Here is an 18,309-nt window from a genome sequence, read left to right on the forward strand (position 1 = left end):
GACTGCAAACACACAGTTTAATGACAAAAGTTAATCAGCTCAATTTTTCATATTTTTCTGAAGGCACATTTAAACTACTCAGTGATGCTACAATGAAACAAAACAAAAGTTACAATGCAAACAGTAGAGAAGGACAAATCTGAATTCAACTTCTAGTCACCAACCCAGAACTTTCTGGAAGTTACAAACTATATCAGCTTGTTTATTATTGCTGTACTACAAGTAGTTTCAACAGGAAGAGCTTTTAATTTTAAAAAATTTTTAACCATTCTCTAAAATCAGACCAACACATTTGCTAAGCTTTTGCCTGAGCATGTCCACAGTACCTCACTTACCAGGGGCTGCTGTAACTGGCTCATCTCTCTCTGCAATACAGGATCAGTGACCACAGCCATGTGAGGAACTAAAATAACACATTTTAGAATCAAACTGGGTGTTCTCAGTTCATCTGATCCAAACCAGCTGGAAATATTATGAACAGTATTCTGGTTACATTTAATGCACTCACACAGGCTGCAGCTCTACTGACAGAGGTGACAAACAGCCACACGAGGCCCCCAAAAATCACATTTTCAATACTACTTTAAATTATTTGTGACTCAAGAGGTGTGCAGTGGCCTTCCAAGACCTGCATTTTTCTATTACATCCTTGTTACATTATTAAAGTGTTAAAATGAGAGCTTTCTATGTTTCTATTTGGGTTTTCTGAGTAACAGCTCTAAGGATTTGCACATGTGTATCAAGACACTGATTTTGGATCCTTAAAATACTGATTTAAATAATGTATTTTTTTTTTTTTACTTAAATAGGGAATGTAAGAAAGTTTTATACCAGGTGAATTGAAACTACTGTAGTACTTCAACAATACAAAGCCACAAACCTATTTTACTGTCATTTTTACTGTAAAAAACTTTTTACACCCATACAACTTGTCACATTTTAAAACTATTTTACAGAAAAGCACTTCAGGAGAGTCATGTGTTCTTCTGGTTTTTGCTCCCCTACTATTGGAGTAAGTTCACTCATAGCCTTTAATCTTAACTATTATTTTGAAAAATTAATTTCAGTATAAGAAGAATTACCATTAATATGAAAAATTACCATTAATATGAAGGCTGTAAAGAGTTTTTCTGGGATGATGAACTGAGAGTAGAAGTAGTAAGAACTAAAAATATTTTGTGAACTAGAGAATTGTACTTAATGTAAGAAAATGGTCTTTGATCAGACACAGAGGAATACAGAAGAGAGAGAACTTTGGTAACTTTTCTGCCTGTCTACAGGTTTTTATCCAGTTATCTAATAGAGCATATTAAATTATTATTTTGCCATATAAATATAATATAAAATTTAGTATACAATGGTTGCTAGAAACACTCTGTATTTTAACCTTTGAGGACTTACACAAAACACAGAAGGAATCCTAAGGGGTAAGAGGAGAAGCAAGAGGGGAAAAAAAAAAAAAACCAAAAAGAACTTTCTGCAGTTCAGTAGGAGCCTGTGATACTGCCAAGGAGCTTTGCACAGACAACAGAAAATCAAAGCTGCAAGTAGAAGTTGTCAATGGTCTTGTAACAGTAAAAAGTCAATTCTTGCCCTCTTCTATAGATAAAAACATACCATAAACTCAGATTTATTGCTTACCATTTGCAAGAAAAATATCAGCCTAATACGAGGATAAATAATTATTAAACTAGTGGTCCAAGTATTATTTTTTAAAGTTATTATTCCCAAGGACTAACACAACATGTAAGTAAAACACTTCATAAAAAGTAGAGACTACCAATTGGAAAAAAAAAAAAAAAAAATTGAGAAACTACTAGAAGCAAAATGCACATAGATTTAAATAACCAGCTTTTTAAGTCAGAGAGCATAAAAATGTTCCCAGTATGTGGGAAAGTGGCTTTTACTTTGTAACTAATGGATCCTTTAGGTTGATGTAATCTAAAAAATAAATATTAAATTTTCCCTTTAGTGAAAGTATCCTGGTTTTCAGTCTCTGCTAGTAACCAAAGCATCCACAGTAGGAGGTGTATGAGAAATCACCATTTTGTCCTGTCACAGTGTTTTTATTAAGAAAGGAAACTCAGGACAAAATCATGGTTTTATATGGTTTTGTTACCTATCCAAACTACAGAATCTCATTTCATTTCTTTACAAGCAAAAGCTGGAAGTCAGGAAGAATGTATCCTCCATGTGACAGGTATTTGTTAACAAAGCAGATGGCTAAAAATCTGTTTGAGAGAACCAGCAGAAGAAGATGGTTTAACAATTTTATCTTCTTTTCTGTAATCTTTTCCAGGATGAAAATGGTGACTTCAGACTGGTGGTTTCAGACAGAATGCAACCTTGATACCTGAAGAGAAGGAAAAATCCTCTGTTGTTTCCTCAGTTTCAGAGTGCATCCCATTTTACTCCATTAGCTCACAGCCTCCACTGGTACCCAAGATGCTCTGTATCCCAGATTCTGTGGGATTCTCATCTCTTTCCTTAACCAACCCCAGTCCTTTCTTCCCATTCCTACCTCTGCCTTTTGTCTTCTAACCTTTCCAGCACCCAAATTTTTCTTATTTTTTTATACTGCTGCATTTTTTACCCTCCCTTCTGGCTCTTTAATCTCAAAATTTCATTTTCTTTCCATCATTTCCTAGCTCCACATCACTGCTTGCCTAAATCTCTAGGTTCCACAACCATCTAAGTGCCAATCTCTCCTCCCACTTCAGCTTTCATTACACCAGGACTCCAATCCCTATCTATTTCTCTTGCTCTTTCTTTAGATTTGACTCCTGAGAACATATTTTCTCCTCTCTGCTGCCTTAAAATTGCTATGCTCAGTTTCACCCTGGCAAGCTTCCAGTATTTTTTTTAAAAGCCACATCTGGGGATCAAGCACACCTTAGCAAACACCAAGAGCCAGCTAAAAATTTCTCTGTTGCTTAGAGGGTATCAAATTAAGAAACAGACACAGATTTTAACATGTGCAAAACATGTCTTGTTCCCCAGCTTCCTTTTGTTAAAATACTACATCTTTTTTTTTTTTTTTTTTTAAAAAAAGTGTAAGCAACTAAAAGCAGCACTTTTTCCACAATAAAAACCATGGTTAAGCACCTGCTAGAGAATAACTCCATGAACACAAACCCCTGTAGATCACACAGGGAGAAAAGGGGAGAAATTTCACTTGTCAAGAAAGAAATTCAAATGATTTCTGAAACAAATTATATAAAGTGCTGAAAATTTCCCTCCCAGAAGAGAAATTATCCAAACACACACAGAACTTGGGAAGCTGAATGAGAAAGAAAATCAGGATGGGATCACTGTATGTGTGACTACTCCATGAATGAATCACATTGATTTTATCAAATTTGTTTTATCTAAAAGGATGATTAGGAAATCTTAAAAGCATGCAGGAAACAGGGAAGTCATATTGCAGACTGTGCTAAATTCCACCTGAGCTAAATTCCACCATAAACTTGCTTATTTACCATGAGAATGAGAGCTACTAGAATGGAAAAATAGGTTTTAAAGGGAACAGGAGACTGTGTGGAAAAAAGCATTGCACCTGCACATTTCTGTGTTAACATAAAATTAACAAAAATGGTTTTGGTGGAGTTAAAAAAACCCCTTTTTACAGGCAATGGTCCTTGCTACAGCAGGTGACAAGGCTCTTGGTAATCATGTATGATGACAACTAGGAGTTTAGATTCACATTTCTAAGGTAACTTTAAATAAAAGGATTATTCTCTTCCTTCAACTTCCATGCATATACAAATGAAAAATATTTACCTGTACAGAAAACATGATTTGGGGTTTCTTGTTCCAGGTCATACAATAGCACACTGCACTAGCATAAAATTGCTACATTTTTCCCCAAAATGATTACACCAAAACCTCCCCTTATAAAACCCACAATTTATCTGTAACATAAGCATGTGTGTATATACAAGGATATATAAGCACATCTGTGCATAACACATGTAAATATAGAACACATTCTAAATATTTTCTTCTAGTACAATTTTAAAGCTCTCAAAAAAGATTGTGAGGAACAGAGAAGAAGGTAGTGGAAAACCTAGCATGCAAACATATCTGAAAACCAGAATACATTTCTATTATTCTCTTCTTGTTAGAGAACTCAGTTAACCCTGACAAAATCCTTAGTACTTTTGGACTCTTCTGTGCCTTTCCAGAACCTTTCTGAACAAAAGTCCTGTGGCTCTGCACTTCTGTGCAGCATATGGAACTTTTAGGTTCCAAGAACTAGACTAAGGAAGACTGTCAGTACTCCTCAGCTAAAACTTGCCTGTTGTGGGGAGAGGAGTGAAGAGTTTAGGTCACTTAAGACTGATTCACCCTTTGTCCCTACAGCCAAATATCCAAATAAAAAGAGACCACCTACTCCCAAGGACCTAAAGTCTGCTATATTGACACTGCAATCCTATCCTGGCAGCAAAACCATCCTGTTGGATGCAGATCATGGAAATAGCAAGAACCATGATATTAGAGCCATGCCTACCCCTGAGAGGTACACTGCAGCTGGGCAAAATAACTAAAAAACCTACCAAAACCAGGAAAAAACCCATCCAGCTACCCACCTCCAGGTGCCAGAACTTTTTACACCTTTTCTCAGTGTATGCAGAGTGCACCTGTGCTGCTCAGCTCCCCAGGCCTCACAGCTCTCTCACACACATGAGACCCAACAAATATTTCCCAGGCCAGTGCCTCAGAACTCAAGATACCATCCAGCAAGACCAAAGTTTTAACTCACAGGTATTTCTCCCAGGTCTGAAACCAGAAAACAGGGATTTCAATCTTCCTTAGAGTTGCTGCTATTACTGGAGAGTATATAAATATTATTACCAAGCACTTGTACCTGTCCTGTAGCAGCAGTCAAACATGAATCTCTGTAGCAGAGGACACCTTAATATCCAGAACACTGTGCAAGAGACAGCAGAAACAGAAAAAAAAATAATCATTTTTCCTAAAAAAGTGTCACCTAGCAGCCTCTGAGAGTCAATGTCAACCATAACAATTTGTATAGAGGTAAAAATTAAGTCACACCCACATACTCATGAACAAAAGATGTTAGGAGCCCAAAAGAAAAGACTTCCAAATAAACACAAAGGATTATTAGCAAACACACAATCAAGAGGAGTAGATGAGTGGTTTTTGATTCCAACCTAACCTTAAATTAAAAACCAATTAAATTAAAAATCAATTTAATTTAAATTAAAACTCAAACCTTAAATTAAATCAAGTCCAAGGGTTGGACTTGATTATCTCAGAGGTCCCTTCCAACCCATCCTGTTCTATGATTATATGATTCTATGAAATACCAAATATAGATCTTAAAAATAAAATCAGAGTTGGAAATGGGGCATGTGGTCTTCTCATTTCCATTTTAAGAATACCACAAATTTTGTACTAAGAGTTAAATCAAAAAACCTGTTATTTTAGTGGTGGATTGAAGACAATGAAAAATAAATTAGAGAACTGCCAGAACTGAAGTGGCTCACATGATTAATGAGCTGAGTTCTCTTTTTAAACATCCACACCAGCAATGGAAACACTGGCTTTGAAATCTGTGATTTGCCTCTCAATAAAGATTTCAACCAGTTTGTTTGGTAACCACTGTGACCTCATTAGGATACAACCTGCAGTGCATGCTCTGCTTTGAGCTCCACTTTGGTGGTAGCCTTCAGCTGCCAAAAATATATGGATATTGGCTGGATACATCCTGCTCTCACTGTTTGACCTGCAGCTCCCAGGACAGAGCATATGTTTATTCTGAATGCAACTCCTAATGCAGGGGATGCAATCAGCAAGTTACCTTCAAGGCAAAATCCTTATTTTAAGCAACTGCTCTCTCTGACACACCCAGGACTTGGCAAGTTTTGAGCAGCAGAGATGCATTTGCTGGGATATTTTAACAAGCCCACAGCCAGCAGGAAGTATTTCTCTGCAGCTGTGGAGCAGGTGGTAATGACACAACCACTTGCTTAATACATAGCAGTCTGCTGTCAACATTCTCTCCATTTTGGGGTTTTTCCAACCATTGTTGAGTGCTCAGCCCCAGCAACAGACACAAGATGAGCATGTTCGTGACCCAAAGAATATATTCAAAATTTTTAAATGGGTATGTGAAAAGGTGAAGTGTGGCAAGAATTATAATCTAGAAGTACTAATTACTAATAGATGAAGCTAACTAAATGAAAATTAAACCATGCCAGAAACTATCTTGCCATGAATAAAGTTACCAGAATCCATCAAGTTTCTGCAAGGGTTCAACTGCATCTGTGAATCTAATTGAGACCTGAATGGATTAGAATTTCAGTTCTGGGTAATAAAAAGTGGTGAGAAAATGAGTAGGAATGAGTAAGAAACACAGTGAAGGAATGGAAAGGATTAGCAATTTCATGGTTAGTTTCATCAAATTTAAACCTGAACTGCTAACACAAGTCTTACTTCCTCTGGCCTATCCCCAAAGCCTTGTATAGGTACAAGACTTTGAACACTTGCTTCACAAGGGGTCTGGGGAATTGATCCAAGTTTAAGTTTGCAGTTTTTGGGTGGTGGGAGTCAGGATCCATCCTTAGCTACACCATTTCCCTGATGTGGTTTAGCATATTGCCTCATAAAAACCTCTACCAGCACAGGAAATGGGTGGTGTGGGAAATGGAATGAACTGTTGGGTTATGCCAGCTTTGGCTGGGTGTGAAATCCCTCCTAAAGCTATGAATAAACATAGAAAATATTCCATCAGATTATAAAGACTCTGAAGCTGTAGCTCATTTTATATGCCACAGCAACCAAAGATGGTTTTACCATGTATTCTATTAGAAATTCACATGTTATTACTTAAATAAGTAAGTAAACTACTTTTTTTACAAAGTAAACTACTTTGCCTTTGCTATAAGGTGAAGCATGGTACTGTGGTAACTCAAGTAAAAGAAGAGCTGAGCCATCAAGGCTCTAAACTCACTTTTTAACTACTTACTATTTTTTTCATATAGCTTTGGTTGCAGGAAAAATAATAAAATTCAAGCTTCAAGGTGAAAAAGCTTGTTTCTCTGTTTGACACTTTTTGATTCTCAGACTACTATTGCCATTTTTGAAGTGTTTTCATATATTGTTACAAAATGGAACATAAGCTGGATATTATGATCATGGTGTTATATCAACTCCCTTCTAACTATCTCTTAAAAATCAGAATCACTTGGGATTAGTATATTCTCAAATTCATATTCAGCTTCTATTTTTTTTAATGGTGTGCTTGCATTTTATTCCAAGACAACACTTAATGTTACATCCCCCTCTACTGGAAATATTTAGTAGACACTGTTACACAGTAGTCTGGAAAAAGGATTCTTCTCTTAAAAGAAATGTAAACTAAATGAATAAAATAGCTATAAAAGCCTATTAATATTCTCTCATATTTAGTCTGTCTTTTGTAGCTGAGTAAGCATTTTTCACAGAAGAGTAAGTGGGGCAATATCAACTAAAATGACTGAAGCCTTTAGTCTTTTGCTATCAGGCAAATCTAGGCCAAATCTAGTTCAGATATTATTTCATATCTTATCAATCTTACTAATTGGGGCAACATCCCTGCCCCTTTTCTCTTCCTGTCCCTCTTCAAGGATGAGGACAGTCAGACCATGGTTCTTACTTGAAGTGTCTTTGATACTCACAGGTGCAGGCATGACTATGGCACTCTGGGCAAAAGGCTGGTGATGTGGTGCTTGGACTCCAGGATCAGAATAAAACTGGTATTAAAAAAAAAAAAAATAAAGATAGAAAAAATAGGCAGAAAAGCTTGTTTCACAATTTTATGGTTTTGCAAACCCTTCACGTGAAGTTACATTCATTAGAACTTTAAATTGTGTGCTATATTTATCTTAAGTACTGACTTTTGAAAAAAAAATCAGTATTTAAAATCAATGTTTTCCCTACTGTACCAAAGTTTGGTAAATTTACTTTACCTAGATCAAACGTTCCAAAGTGCCTGTGCTTAAACTAAAAAAAAAAAATGGTTTTCAATTGGAGATAAACACTTTGATTGTAAGCAAAATGCTTTATGAAATACCTCAGGAACTGCAGCTTCCACTAGCAGGGGAGAAGGTGATACACATCCACTTTCCTGGGTAATCCCTACTGGCTGATAAATGACTTCAGATGGTTGCACATATAAAAATGCAGGTGAGGAGGCAGGGGACTGAAAGGAAACATTATGTTCCTAAATTACATGACTTATGCACTATAAATACCAGAGGTTATTTTACAATGTTCTTTGCTACAAAGATAAAGCTTTAAAAGCAAGTATAAAATTCATCTTTGATGACCTAAAGAAACTGAGGGGGAAGTGGGTAGAAAGGTCAGGTAGTAGGATAAAACAAGTATGTCCTTTAATCACTTTTTATAGACTTTTCAGATTTTATTTACGCTTAATTGAAAGCACTGTTAGAAAAATTCTAAACTTATTAAACTGACACTTGGTGAAAAGTGTCAGAGAAAAATAATACAGTTTAATGGTACATTTTTACATGAGAAACTTTAAAAAAAAAAAAGAACTTTTGTTTCACAGCATTTCAGCACCCAGATTACAAAGACATCACTAATAGAATGAAACAAACCACATCTGGAGCAGGCTGTGCAATGAGCTAATTAATACTGATTCCTCCTATTTGGCAAAATATAGCAGTTTTTACCATCTTTTATTAAAAAATTTAATACAAACTTTTTGCCAGAAGGAAAGATGCTTTCTCTACATCAGATTCCCATTTGATGTTTCCATAAATGCTATTTTATGCCTTCTGTTGTAACAGCAAGAGTGGCAAATGTATTGCTAAAATAACAGCACTTAACACTTATTTCAACAGTGCAGCAAATGAGTGGGAAAATTCACTGCTGGGTAAGTGCACCATATCTTTAAAACTAGAAGTAAACTGATGGTAAAATGCTTCAACTATCAACTGTATTTACCTGTGGAACAGACCACTGCCACTGACTTGGAAGACACTGTGTCTGTGCCTAAGTTCAAACAAAAAGACACTACTGATGTCATTAGGAACATATGCATACATCTGCTAGAATTCCCCACAAACTACAATCAAAACCATTTCAAATCTCTAATAAATAAATTATTAATTTAACAGGACAAAAAATGTGATTTTCCTAAGCCCTCAAATAATTCAGGGATGTAGTTTTGTCTGTTTGCACTCAACCTCTGACTTGGGCACCTCATAAAATACTGAATCATCTAAGAAGTGTGTCAAACTAGGAAAAGAGCTGTAAAATGCAGTTAACTTTCCAATACATGTTAAAAATATGAACATCCTGTGTAAATCCAGTAGTGGGTCACCAAGAGGTTAAAGGAGTAGAGAACAGATATAACAGGATGGTGAGGGAATTGTGTTTGTTAAAAGCCTTGAGAAGGATAAAGGTGGGAGGGGATAATTACTGATGGTTGCAACTACCTCGTGGAGGGGTAGGAGCATAAATATGATTGAGCCAGAGTCTCATCAGAGGTGTTTGGAGTGCAGGAGTCAAAGGAAACAGGTTGGAACATTGAAAATTCTAATTTATAATAAGGAAAAATTTTTTACCATGAGAAGGGTCAAATATTGGAAGAGGTTGTCCAGAAATACTGTGGGATCTCCATTACTGGAGATATTTAGAACTCAAATGGATTGGTTTCTAGCCTGATCTAACCAGCCCTGCTTTGAGCAGGAGCTTGGCATAGATGCTAAAAGTTAAGAATGGTACTGAGCCAGTCTTATAGCAACAACAAAGAAAATTTGGATTTATTATGTTTCCATGTAGTTAGAAAGGCAGATTAAATTGTATTCTAATGAAAAGAAAGCCTTCAATTAAATTAAAAATTGTTTTATATGGCTGCTTTGAACAGTCTTTTTATTTCTTTAGAATAACCAGACCTGAGACAGTGCTGCAAATAAAACTGCATGGCTGGAAGGAATGGTGATTTTCAGAAGTAGATAAACTGTTTTCAAACACATACCTGGTAGTGGTAGGTAGGAGACTGATAAACAGGTTGAGCTACCATCACAGGTGAACTGGAAACAGAGCACAACTTAAAAAGAAAAAAGTTCTGAGTCTTAATGCAGCAGTTTCATAAAGTGTCATTTGTATTAAGAAGAGCTCTGAAGTGCTACAAAGCTGAACACTCTGCCCTCCCTTTTGAAAATGAAATTACCAAGTTTTAACTTACACTCAGATTCTTCAAAACCTTTTTCTATTCCTTTCCTCACACCAGCCCAGCATTCATCTGATTTGGCAGTGAGCCACTTTAGGGAGCTAAACCAGCTAGAATCCTGCCTGGTTTTTTGGGGGGCCCAGTTCAGGGTCAGAGAAACATCAGTGAAAGAAAAGTGGGACAGAAATAACCAGCCATAGCAGAGGGCAGTGCAGCACTGTGAACCATGAGTTCCAGTTGTTAAAGCTACTGTGTGCAACTCCCCTGCCATTAAATCCCCTCATTCCTGCAAACATTTAGGAAGGAACAGCTCCAAAACTAATTCTTCCCATACTAAGTGAAAATGCAGAATGCAAAACAGAAAAAAACACCAAATAACCAAACCCCCCCCAAAAAATAGCCAATCTGCACTGTTATACATACACAGGACACATCAAAAACTATTAATATCTTAAAAATTATTAATTTTTCAGGTTTATTTCTTTATAGATACTTTCCTAACAATCAAAATTAAGACTGTGTAAACAATTGAAACCAAAAGAGGCAGCACTATTTATAACTGGAAAGCTGGAGTGCTGTTTGTTCAAAACAGTGCATCTGAGCCAGGGCACCAGAACCAAAGTTCAGAACTAGAACATAAAAGTATTGTTTGTTTTGTTTTGTTTTTCTGAGAGGCAGAACTTGAGCAAGTTCTCTAGAAATGGAGGGCAAGAATGGCAAAAAAGCTTCCTAAAATATGTGATCTGGTCATTATGCTTCTCCTTTAAAGTTGAGAGGGCACTATCAGACACTGTACCATGCCTCTGTTAGAAGAGCAAATGTCTTGGAAGTTATGAGAATTGATTAAAACAGAGATTAAATACCAAGAAAAAGATTCCCTGGTGCCAAAATAAACAACATAAAAGGATCTATTGCTGCTCATCTTTGTTTTGGGAAAGTTTGTTTTATTTATTAGCAATTCTTCTACTGAGTTTTTTCCCCCAGTATGTAAAGGAATTTTCCACTCATTGATAGGCCTGGTATGTACTGCCACTCTGAATGCTACTTTTACAGAAATCCTTCAGGATGCAGCCTCTAGGTGGGTCCTGACATCCCACCAGCCTTGCAATCCTTTTGCAAATCCTTCCTTCCTTCTTGTAAAGAAACTGAAGCAACTGATAAACTCCTCTGTGTACTTCCCAAGAAATTATGTCCAACTTCCCCAGGCCTACTAAAGGCAAACAATTACTCTATTAGCTTCCTCCTAAAACAAGAAGTACTCATGAATAAAAAGATGTCAATGATTATAGTAGTACCCAGTTTCACTTTTGATTTGTTTATCTGTTACTACTTTGCTTTTTCAGGCTCAGCATTGTAATTCACAACAAGGAACACATCCCTCCTGAAGGAATAATGGAGCCAAACTTCTCCTAGGGTAAGGTTCCCTCTGATTCTGTCCTGCTCTTGTCCAATGGCTCACATCAAAGCAAAAGTCCCCAGCAGAAGAACAATAAACTTAAGTAATATCTAAAAAACCCACAAGATAAACAGCCTAATCTAAGGAAGCCACTTCAACATCAAACACAAGGCACAGGCAAAGCAGGAGGAATTTAAAAAACATTGCACTCATCCTGGCCCATGAAAAGCATAGATACAAAACTAAATTACTTACTGGCCATGGCTGGGGAACAGAAGCAACTTCAGGCATATGAAAATAAGCTACTCCATTATGATAAATATAAGGACATCCACTCGAGGTAGTTAAGTACATTGTACCAGCTTCTGATATTACAGTAGAACCTGGAATTAGTATTTTTAGATGTTTAAGTCATAGAAAAGAAATTATTGCTTCTGATCTTCAGAGAGGGAAAGCACTCAAAGGACAGAGCAGAGGGCAGGGGGCATATTCTATCTGTGCACAGCATGAATGCCCAGCACAACCAGGCACATCTGGGTTAATACATACGAGGACTCCGTATTTGTTGTTTTCTTATTGCTGGGCCAATATTCAATTTCTTATCCTTATAATCAAGTTTTCCAGTCTAGAATTAAAGAAGGAAAAAAAAACCACTCAGTATATGGGTTTTCTACACCTATCTAGGGACCTGAGAAACAAAAATCAGAAGCACAAGGCACTTAGTAGGTTTCACCTTCCCCTGCTTTTCATTTACTGTGTATTTCAAAAAATCCCAGAAGTTATACTGAATTCTTTTTCTAACCCCTAACCTTAAACTTCACATACAAACTGAATAATTTTTATTTTCAAATATTACTTACTCCTCATGGAGCCTCTTGACTAACAACTGGTATCTGTAATTTTCAGCTGATTTTGGTTTTACCTTTCTATTTGTATTTACTACTTTTAAAAAGCACATTTGTACACCAACTGACAATTTCCAAGATTAAATTTCTTTGCAAAATTCTTTACAAAAGATGAAAGGAACAAGTATGTGTATGAAAAAAGCCAAATTGTAAGTGAAAAGAGGAAGTGAAACATCTTCATATTCACTCAAATGTGCCTTAAAACATCCTTATATCCAGGCTAATAAAAGATAAAAAATTAACCAGATACCCTAGGAAAGCTAAATTTTTGCAGGAAATTTTTTTTTTGCTAAGTACAGAAAAGTAAAGCTACATTTTTGCAATATAAGTAAAAAACAGAGGAAGAAAAGTAGCTGGCTCAAGAAGTTCCTGTCTGTATACTCTTTTGGCTCCACACAGCCATATGAAAACATGCTGAAGCTTTATTTGAAAATGTCTCATCTCTTGTTTTCAATTTTGATACAGGACTTTCCAAGAAACATTCAGTATTTCAGAGTTTTAGCCAGCTTTATACTTGGGAGAAGGCAATTTGCAAGCCTTGGATATTATTTTTTGGGTTTGATTTTTTTTTTTTTTTCCTTGAACTCAAAAAACTTCACACGTATGAACAGATCCTGACTGATGTCCCTAAGACATCCAACCAGAATATGGAGCACACATTTATTAAAAATACCCAAAAACAAAAAGCCAACATACTAAAACCAGCTGAAGAGCTAACATACAGCTGAAAAGCTAACTGTGTCTCAAGGGAATTCTACAAGAACATCAAGACAGCAATGCAGGTAAGAGAAGCCACAATTAGATGACATAAAACAAGCTTCACTCTTCAAGACTTCAAGTAAATCAAATTACTCCTGAAAAGGATTATGCCAGCTTTGACAATCAAACATGTCAGAACAAAAGACAGCAGTTCTCCCTCCCAACTCCTCACTGAGAAGATCTCAATATAAACCTTGTCTTAGATCTCTCTAAGCCATCTTCTTAACCATGCAGCCCAAACTTCACAAATGCAAGCTGGCAAACAGAAGAGGACCAGACAACCGTGGCTACTGAGTCCTTATGTGCCTAATATAAGATTAAGTATTTAACTTCATCTGAATGGGGACTATCACTCACCTCTCGTAAAATCTTCTGTGCATCTTCTACTGTTTCAAAAGTAATGAAGCCATACCTAAACAAAAATTACAGTAGAACAGCTGAAGTTTGTATTTACACACTGCACATCACTGCTGACATTAAAAGCTAAACTAATGGGGGAAAAAATAACCAATCTCAGTTACAAAGACTGCAGTAACAACTGTAGTCTTAATTCAACATTCTTTTTCTACTCTGCTTACCAGTTTATTTCTGTATATGGTGACACCTAACTGTTTCTATGCAGTGACTGAGCAGCCCATGTAAAAAGCTACAGAGCAGTCTCTGTATTGTCTTTGCTCCTCAGAATACATCTTGAGTTCCTTCCATTTTATTGAACAGAGAGATTTTGATCTGAAGCTCTCCCTCATTACAGGTACTCAAGATGAGACAGTTGGGATGGTTTTATTCTGGTGGGTTTTTTTTTCTTTGTTTTTGTCTGGGGTGGTTTTTTTGTTTTTGTGGGGGTTTTTTGTTTTGTTTTTTTTTTTGTTTGGTTGGTTTGTTTTGGTTTTTTGTTGTTTTGGTTTGGTTTTTTGGTTGTTTGTTTTTTTTGTGTTTTTGCTTTTTTGTTTTTCTGTTTGTTTTTGGGTTTTTTTTTGTTTTGTTTTGTTCTCTCTCTCTTTTTTTTTTTTTGGTTTGGTTTGGTTTTGTTTTTTTCCCCAATACTATACTTCACAGCAGGGATCCCACCTACTTCAGCAATAGCTGGGAGTGCCCCACACTTCTATGCAGACCTGAAAGTACAAGAGCAGATTTCTGCTTACCTGGACTACCTTGCAACTTCAATGACAAAATTAATAATATTTCAAGCTGTAAAAGCCATAATCAACTTTACTATAGCCAGACAACTTGGTGCTGTATTTTCAATTCCCACATCATGCTTGCTCCTCTATACAAACCTCTTTGATACTCCAGCTCTGTCACTTACTATCTTCGCTTCTTTCACTCTGCCAAACCGAGCAAAAAACTTCCTCAGTTCATTTTCATTTGTCTGGTACAGGAAAATCAAGAGAGAAGGAAGAAAAAAAACACTTGGTTTGCATAGTGATTCAGTGAATATTCACCATAAGACTTTTAATAGATATATTTTGGGTAAAGTTTGCTACAAACTAATTATAACCCTGGAGAGGAAGAGGGAAGAATGAACGTGTAGAAGCCATGCAGAGCAAGAGAGCAGCATTGCTTTTTCACAGCTGCATTTTCACATTCAGCAATAATGCTAAAAAGCCACTAAAACATTAAAATTCCTCTTTGGGTGGATTTATAAAACAACTGCCCCTTTCCAGGTAAGGCCACTGAGGGAGATTTAAGAGGTCTGAATTTTAGTTTCTGTAAGCTAGAGCATCGTTCAGGACACAAAACATCAGTGCAACATTTTCAAGCTTCAGAACAGCAGAGCTTGTCAGCTTCCATAAAGGATTTGCAAAGGTCAAATATGAAAAAAAAAAAAACAATCCCACTAAACCACAGAGGATTAGTGGCAAAATCCACCTAATACACCACAATTCCTCTTTGTAAAGCACATTTAATACAAGACTCTGCAGATATGCATAAGCTTACCCCAGGAACCCCTCTTTATAAATTAAGAAAACATTTTCTAAAGGAGGATGGTCTAAATCCATTGGGAAGAAACTGTTCCCTACTGAGTAAGCATGGAGGAAGACAAGTTTCTAATGTAAAGACACACCTAAGCTGTGTGAACTTTTCTGTGAATCAGTTTTCTGCTCCAATGCAAGTGTGTATCTCAAATATGTGCACCAGCCACCACATTTCTACATGGTCCTTAGCTACTAGCACTATACACAGTGCTGGAAGAAGTGGGCTTATATGCATGGATCCCTACATGCTCCAAGAAATTTCTATATCCATCTATACTTCTCATTTATTTAGGGAAGTATAGCAGAACTACTGTTCTACCTCTAAGTGATGAGTTTTTGTTTTAAATGCATACAATTTAGCAAATCCTTTCCTGCACATCAAAGGCTAATCTGGCTCATCTAAATGTGAAAAGCAAAAAAGAACCTAAGAAACAAAAAGTAATCAACCTTCATTACTAGAAAGAATATAAAGTTAAACCCTTTTTAAATAATTCTACTCTCAAGACACATAACAAGCAGGAATAATGCAGCTTGCTTCCTACAACCTCCTTGTCCAGCAGGGAGCAAAACAGATGACTGCTTCATCTCCATCACTAATCCAAGCATTAAAACATCAGAAAATACTCAGTTGCTTTGAAAGTGTGAGGATTAACAGATACAAGTACACTGAACAGGCATTAAACACGGTAGTGTCTTATTAAAGCTCAGTAACTGTGTCCTCTCCTTGGGAACTGCTTGCACCAGTTCTTGAGAAACTACCCACCATGAAGAGGTTAAAAAAAAATAAATCTGACTGGAATCCAGAACCACTTTCTTCATGATCATGCACCTAACCAGAAGTGTGAAAGCCTGTGTACATACCCAGACTCAGCCGGGCAGCTGATAGCTTATGTAAAACAATTCCACAGCTAAAGTGTTCTCACATACTGAAGTAAAAAAAAAAAAAAAAAAAGCATGTAAAAAGTGTAAGAGACTCTTATTGGAGATGTTCCTTTCTCCAAAATGTTCTCCAACAAACACCAACATGTCTCTGCTTAGAGATGAAAGACCCACAGACAAAGTAAGATTTATTTCCTTTAAGCTCCATATCTTACATGTAGCTCAGCTGATTCAAAAAGCTGGAGGTTAAAAGAACCAACCAAAGAGCCCTTAAGACTGGTCAGTGCTGAGAGTGCCATTTAATGCCTCAAGGACATGAAGCTCAGCTGCACAAGGCTATGAACTTGGAAAGCCACAAGTTTATCTGCAGAGCAGCATGATAAAGGGGAGGAAGAAGAAAAAACACTGTGCTAAGAAACTGGCAAGTATCTGGACAAACATGTTGCCTATAACTGCTTGTCAGAAGCATTTTTAGGACTTCTTTGTCCTTCTCATGAGAGGGCAAAAGCATTTGTCAGATTCTGAAGAAGCTCATGTTAAGCCTTCACCTATGTTAAAGAGACACCAGTGAAGAAAGAGCTCTACAGACCAAGATGAAAACACCCAACTGCAACTCCTCTTACACAATTTTTTCTCTGAATTTAAAAAGACTGCAGGTTTCCTCTTACAAACAGGAACTCTGGTGACAGACCAAATCCAAGTGCCTGGTAAAACAGTTTACTGGAAAGCAAATAATTCTTTGTCTACTTTTTTTCCCTCTGAAACAGAGAGCTTTTTTATCATCACCACTCTCTCAAAGCTGACCTGAGTAAGACCTCTGGAGGAAAAAAACAAACCAACAATGCATTTTGCCATAAAATTCCCAATAAAAAACAATCCAAGACTGACTGACATGTACATCCCATGATTTGAACAGAAATTTAAGACTCTACTTGATATATAAATATATATATAAATAGAAGAATAGCTAAAAGGTCTGTAGATGTTTCAAGCCTTTTATTTCCTTTCCCAATGGAGTCCATCTTCTTTATACATACAGATATAAACCCAATTTCTCTGCTGCTGTGCTGAAATTAAGATTCCTAGTAGATTGACCCATCAGTGACTGAACCAAAAAGTCAGGAAACCCTTCAAAATGAACAATAAATGACAGCTAACAAAAATAGTGATGTTACACAGAAGTGTTTTAACCTTTGCTATTTCAGTGAAGAAAGAACTGAGGCAGAGCTTCCCACAGGTCTAATAATTTCCTTATTATTAATAAAGATACTGAACCTCTTTGCTAAAGTTAAAATATACCAAGGCCTTAAATTACTAATACCTCCCTTTCAATTATCTCAGCCAAATTGCCAGATGATCTTGGAATTTCTTAAATTTATTATGGAAAATAGTCTGAGTGAACTGTGTCTTCCTCCTCTTTATCTGAGTCACTGCTGAAAAGGTGCTCAGCCCAGGAGGATGAAGGTAGGGAGATACTGTTGGTGGGAATGAAGAAACAGCTAAGCAAACCAAGAATGTTTTGCAAAAGTCAATGACTTAACTCATTCTCCAAGGTGGAAAGAAGCTAAAAAAAAACCCAAAAGAGTAGCTGGTATAGAGGTCTGGTGCGTATCTCACCGTAAGTGTTCAAAGCAACTGAACAATTTAAGAATGGTTCAATATTGGCTGCTATTTGCCAAATTTAGGGCATATGGAAAGGTACAAGCATTCAATGAATTAAGAAGAACACTGCAAACTGCCCAGGAAAGCTTTAATGTTTTTAATAGTTTAATTGCTTTTTTTTTTTTTTTATTTTTAAATTACTGTCATAGTTGAGGAATGCATGCATTGTATCTCCTCTGTATGAACTGGAAAAAAAGTGCTAAAGGAACTGCTCCGTTTGAAAACTGTAACACTGTGTTTATGGTTTATTACATTTCACTGTCACACAGAATAAAAAAAACTTCCACAGGCTTTTCTACTGTAAACTGTGCTGATTGGAAGAGCCATTTCCTTTGAAAAGAGAAAATTCTGAAGACCCAGTACCTCAAAAACTACCAGCTGCTAGGAGTGCAGAGGGTCAACTTTGCAGCAGTTATGTAAATCAAGGCTTAAAACTTTATTCTCTGCTGTTGATTGGAACATTATAGTGAAGGGCACTTACCACCTAAACAAACACACACACCATTACATCTCACATTTTTTTTTCCC

At 36.5% G+C, this 18,309-nt stretch overlaps 1 protein-coding gene across 10 annotated transcripts in view; it reads right to left on the reverse strand.

The window, feature by feature from the left end:
• Positions 1-693: 693 nt before the first annotated feature.
• BOLL (boule homolog, RNA binding protein) overlaps positions 694-18,309 on the reverse strand; it is a 28,017-nt gene continuing 10,401 nt past the window's right edge. For 9 of the 10 annotated variants that reach the window (XM_071747887.1, XM_071747886.1, XM_071747890.1 and 6 more), the window contains 10 exons: positions 14,542-14,633; positions 13,622-13,676; positions 12,150-12,225; positions 11,856-11,983; positions 10,010-10,081; positions 8,974-9,021; positions 8,078-8,206; positions 7,683-7,757; positions 4,868-4,930; positions 694-2,353 (listed from right to left, as the gene is read on the reverse strand). In XM_071747887.1, coding sequence (XP_071603988.1) covers positions 4,916-4,930; positions 7,683-7,757; positions 8,078-8,206; positions 8,974-9,021; positions 10,010-10,081; positions 11,856-11,983; positions 12,150-12,225; positions 13,622-13,676; positions 14,542-14,633 — 690 coding nt within the window. In that variant the 3' untranslated portion in view covers positions 694-2,353; positions 4,868-4,915. The remainder of the gene's footprint in view (positions 2,354-4,867; positions 4,931-7,682; positions 7,758-8,077; positions 8,207-8,973; positions 9,022-10,009; positions 10,082-11,855; positions 11,984-12,149; positions 12,226-13,621; positions 13,677-14,541; positions 14,634-18,309) is intronic. The other variant, XM_071747888.1, reaches the window with a different exon arrangement.

Source organism: Heliangelus exortis, chromosome 6, assembly GCF_036169615.1.
Source record: "Heliangelus exortis chromosome 6, bHelExo1.hap1, whole genome shotgun sequence".
NCBI classification, from domain to species: Eukaryota; Metazoa; Chordata; class Aves; order Apodiformes; family Trochilidae; genus Heliangelus; species Heliangelus exortis.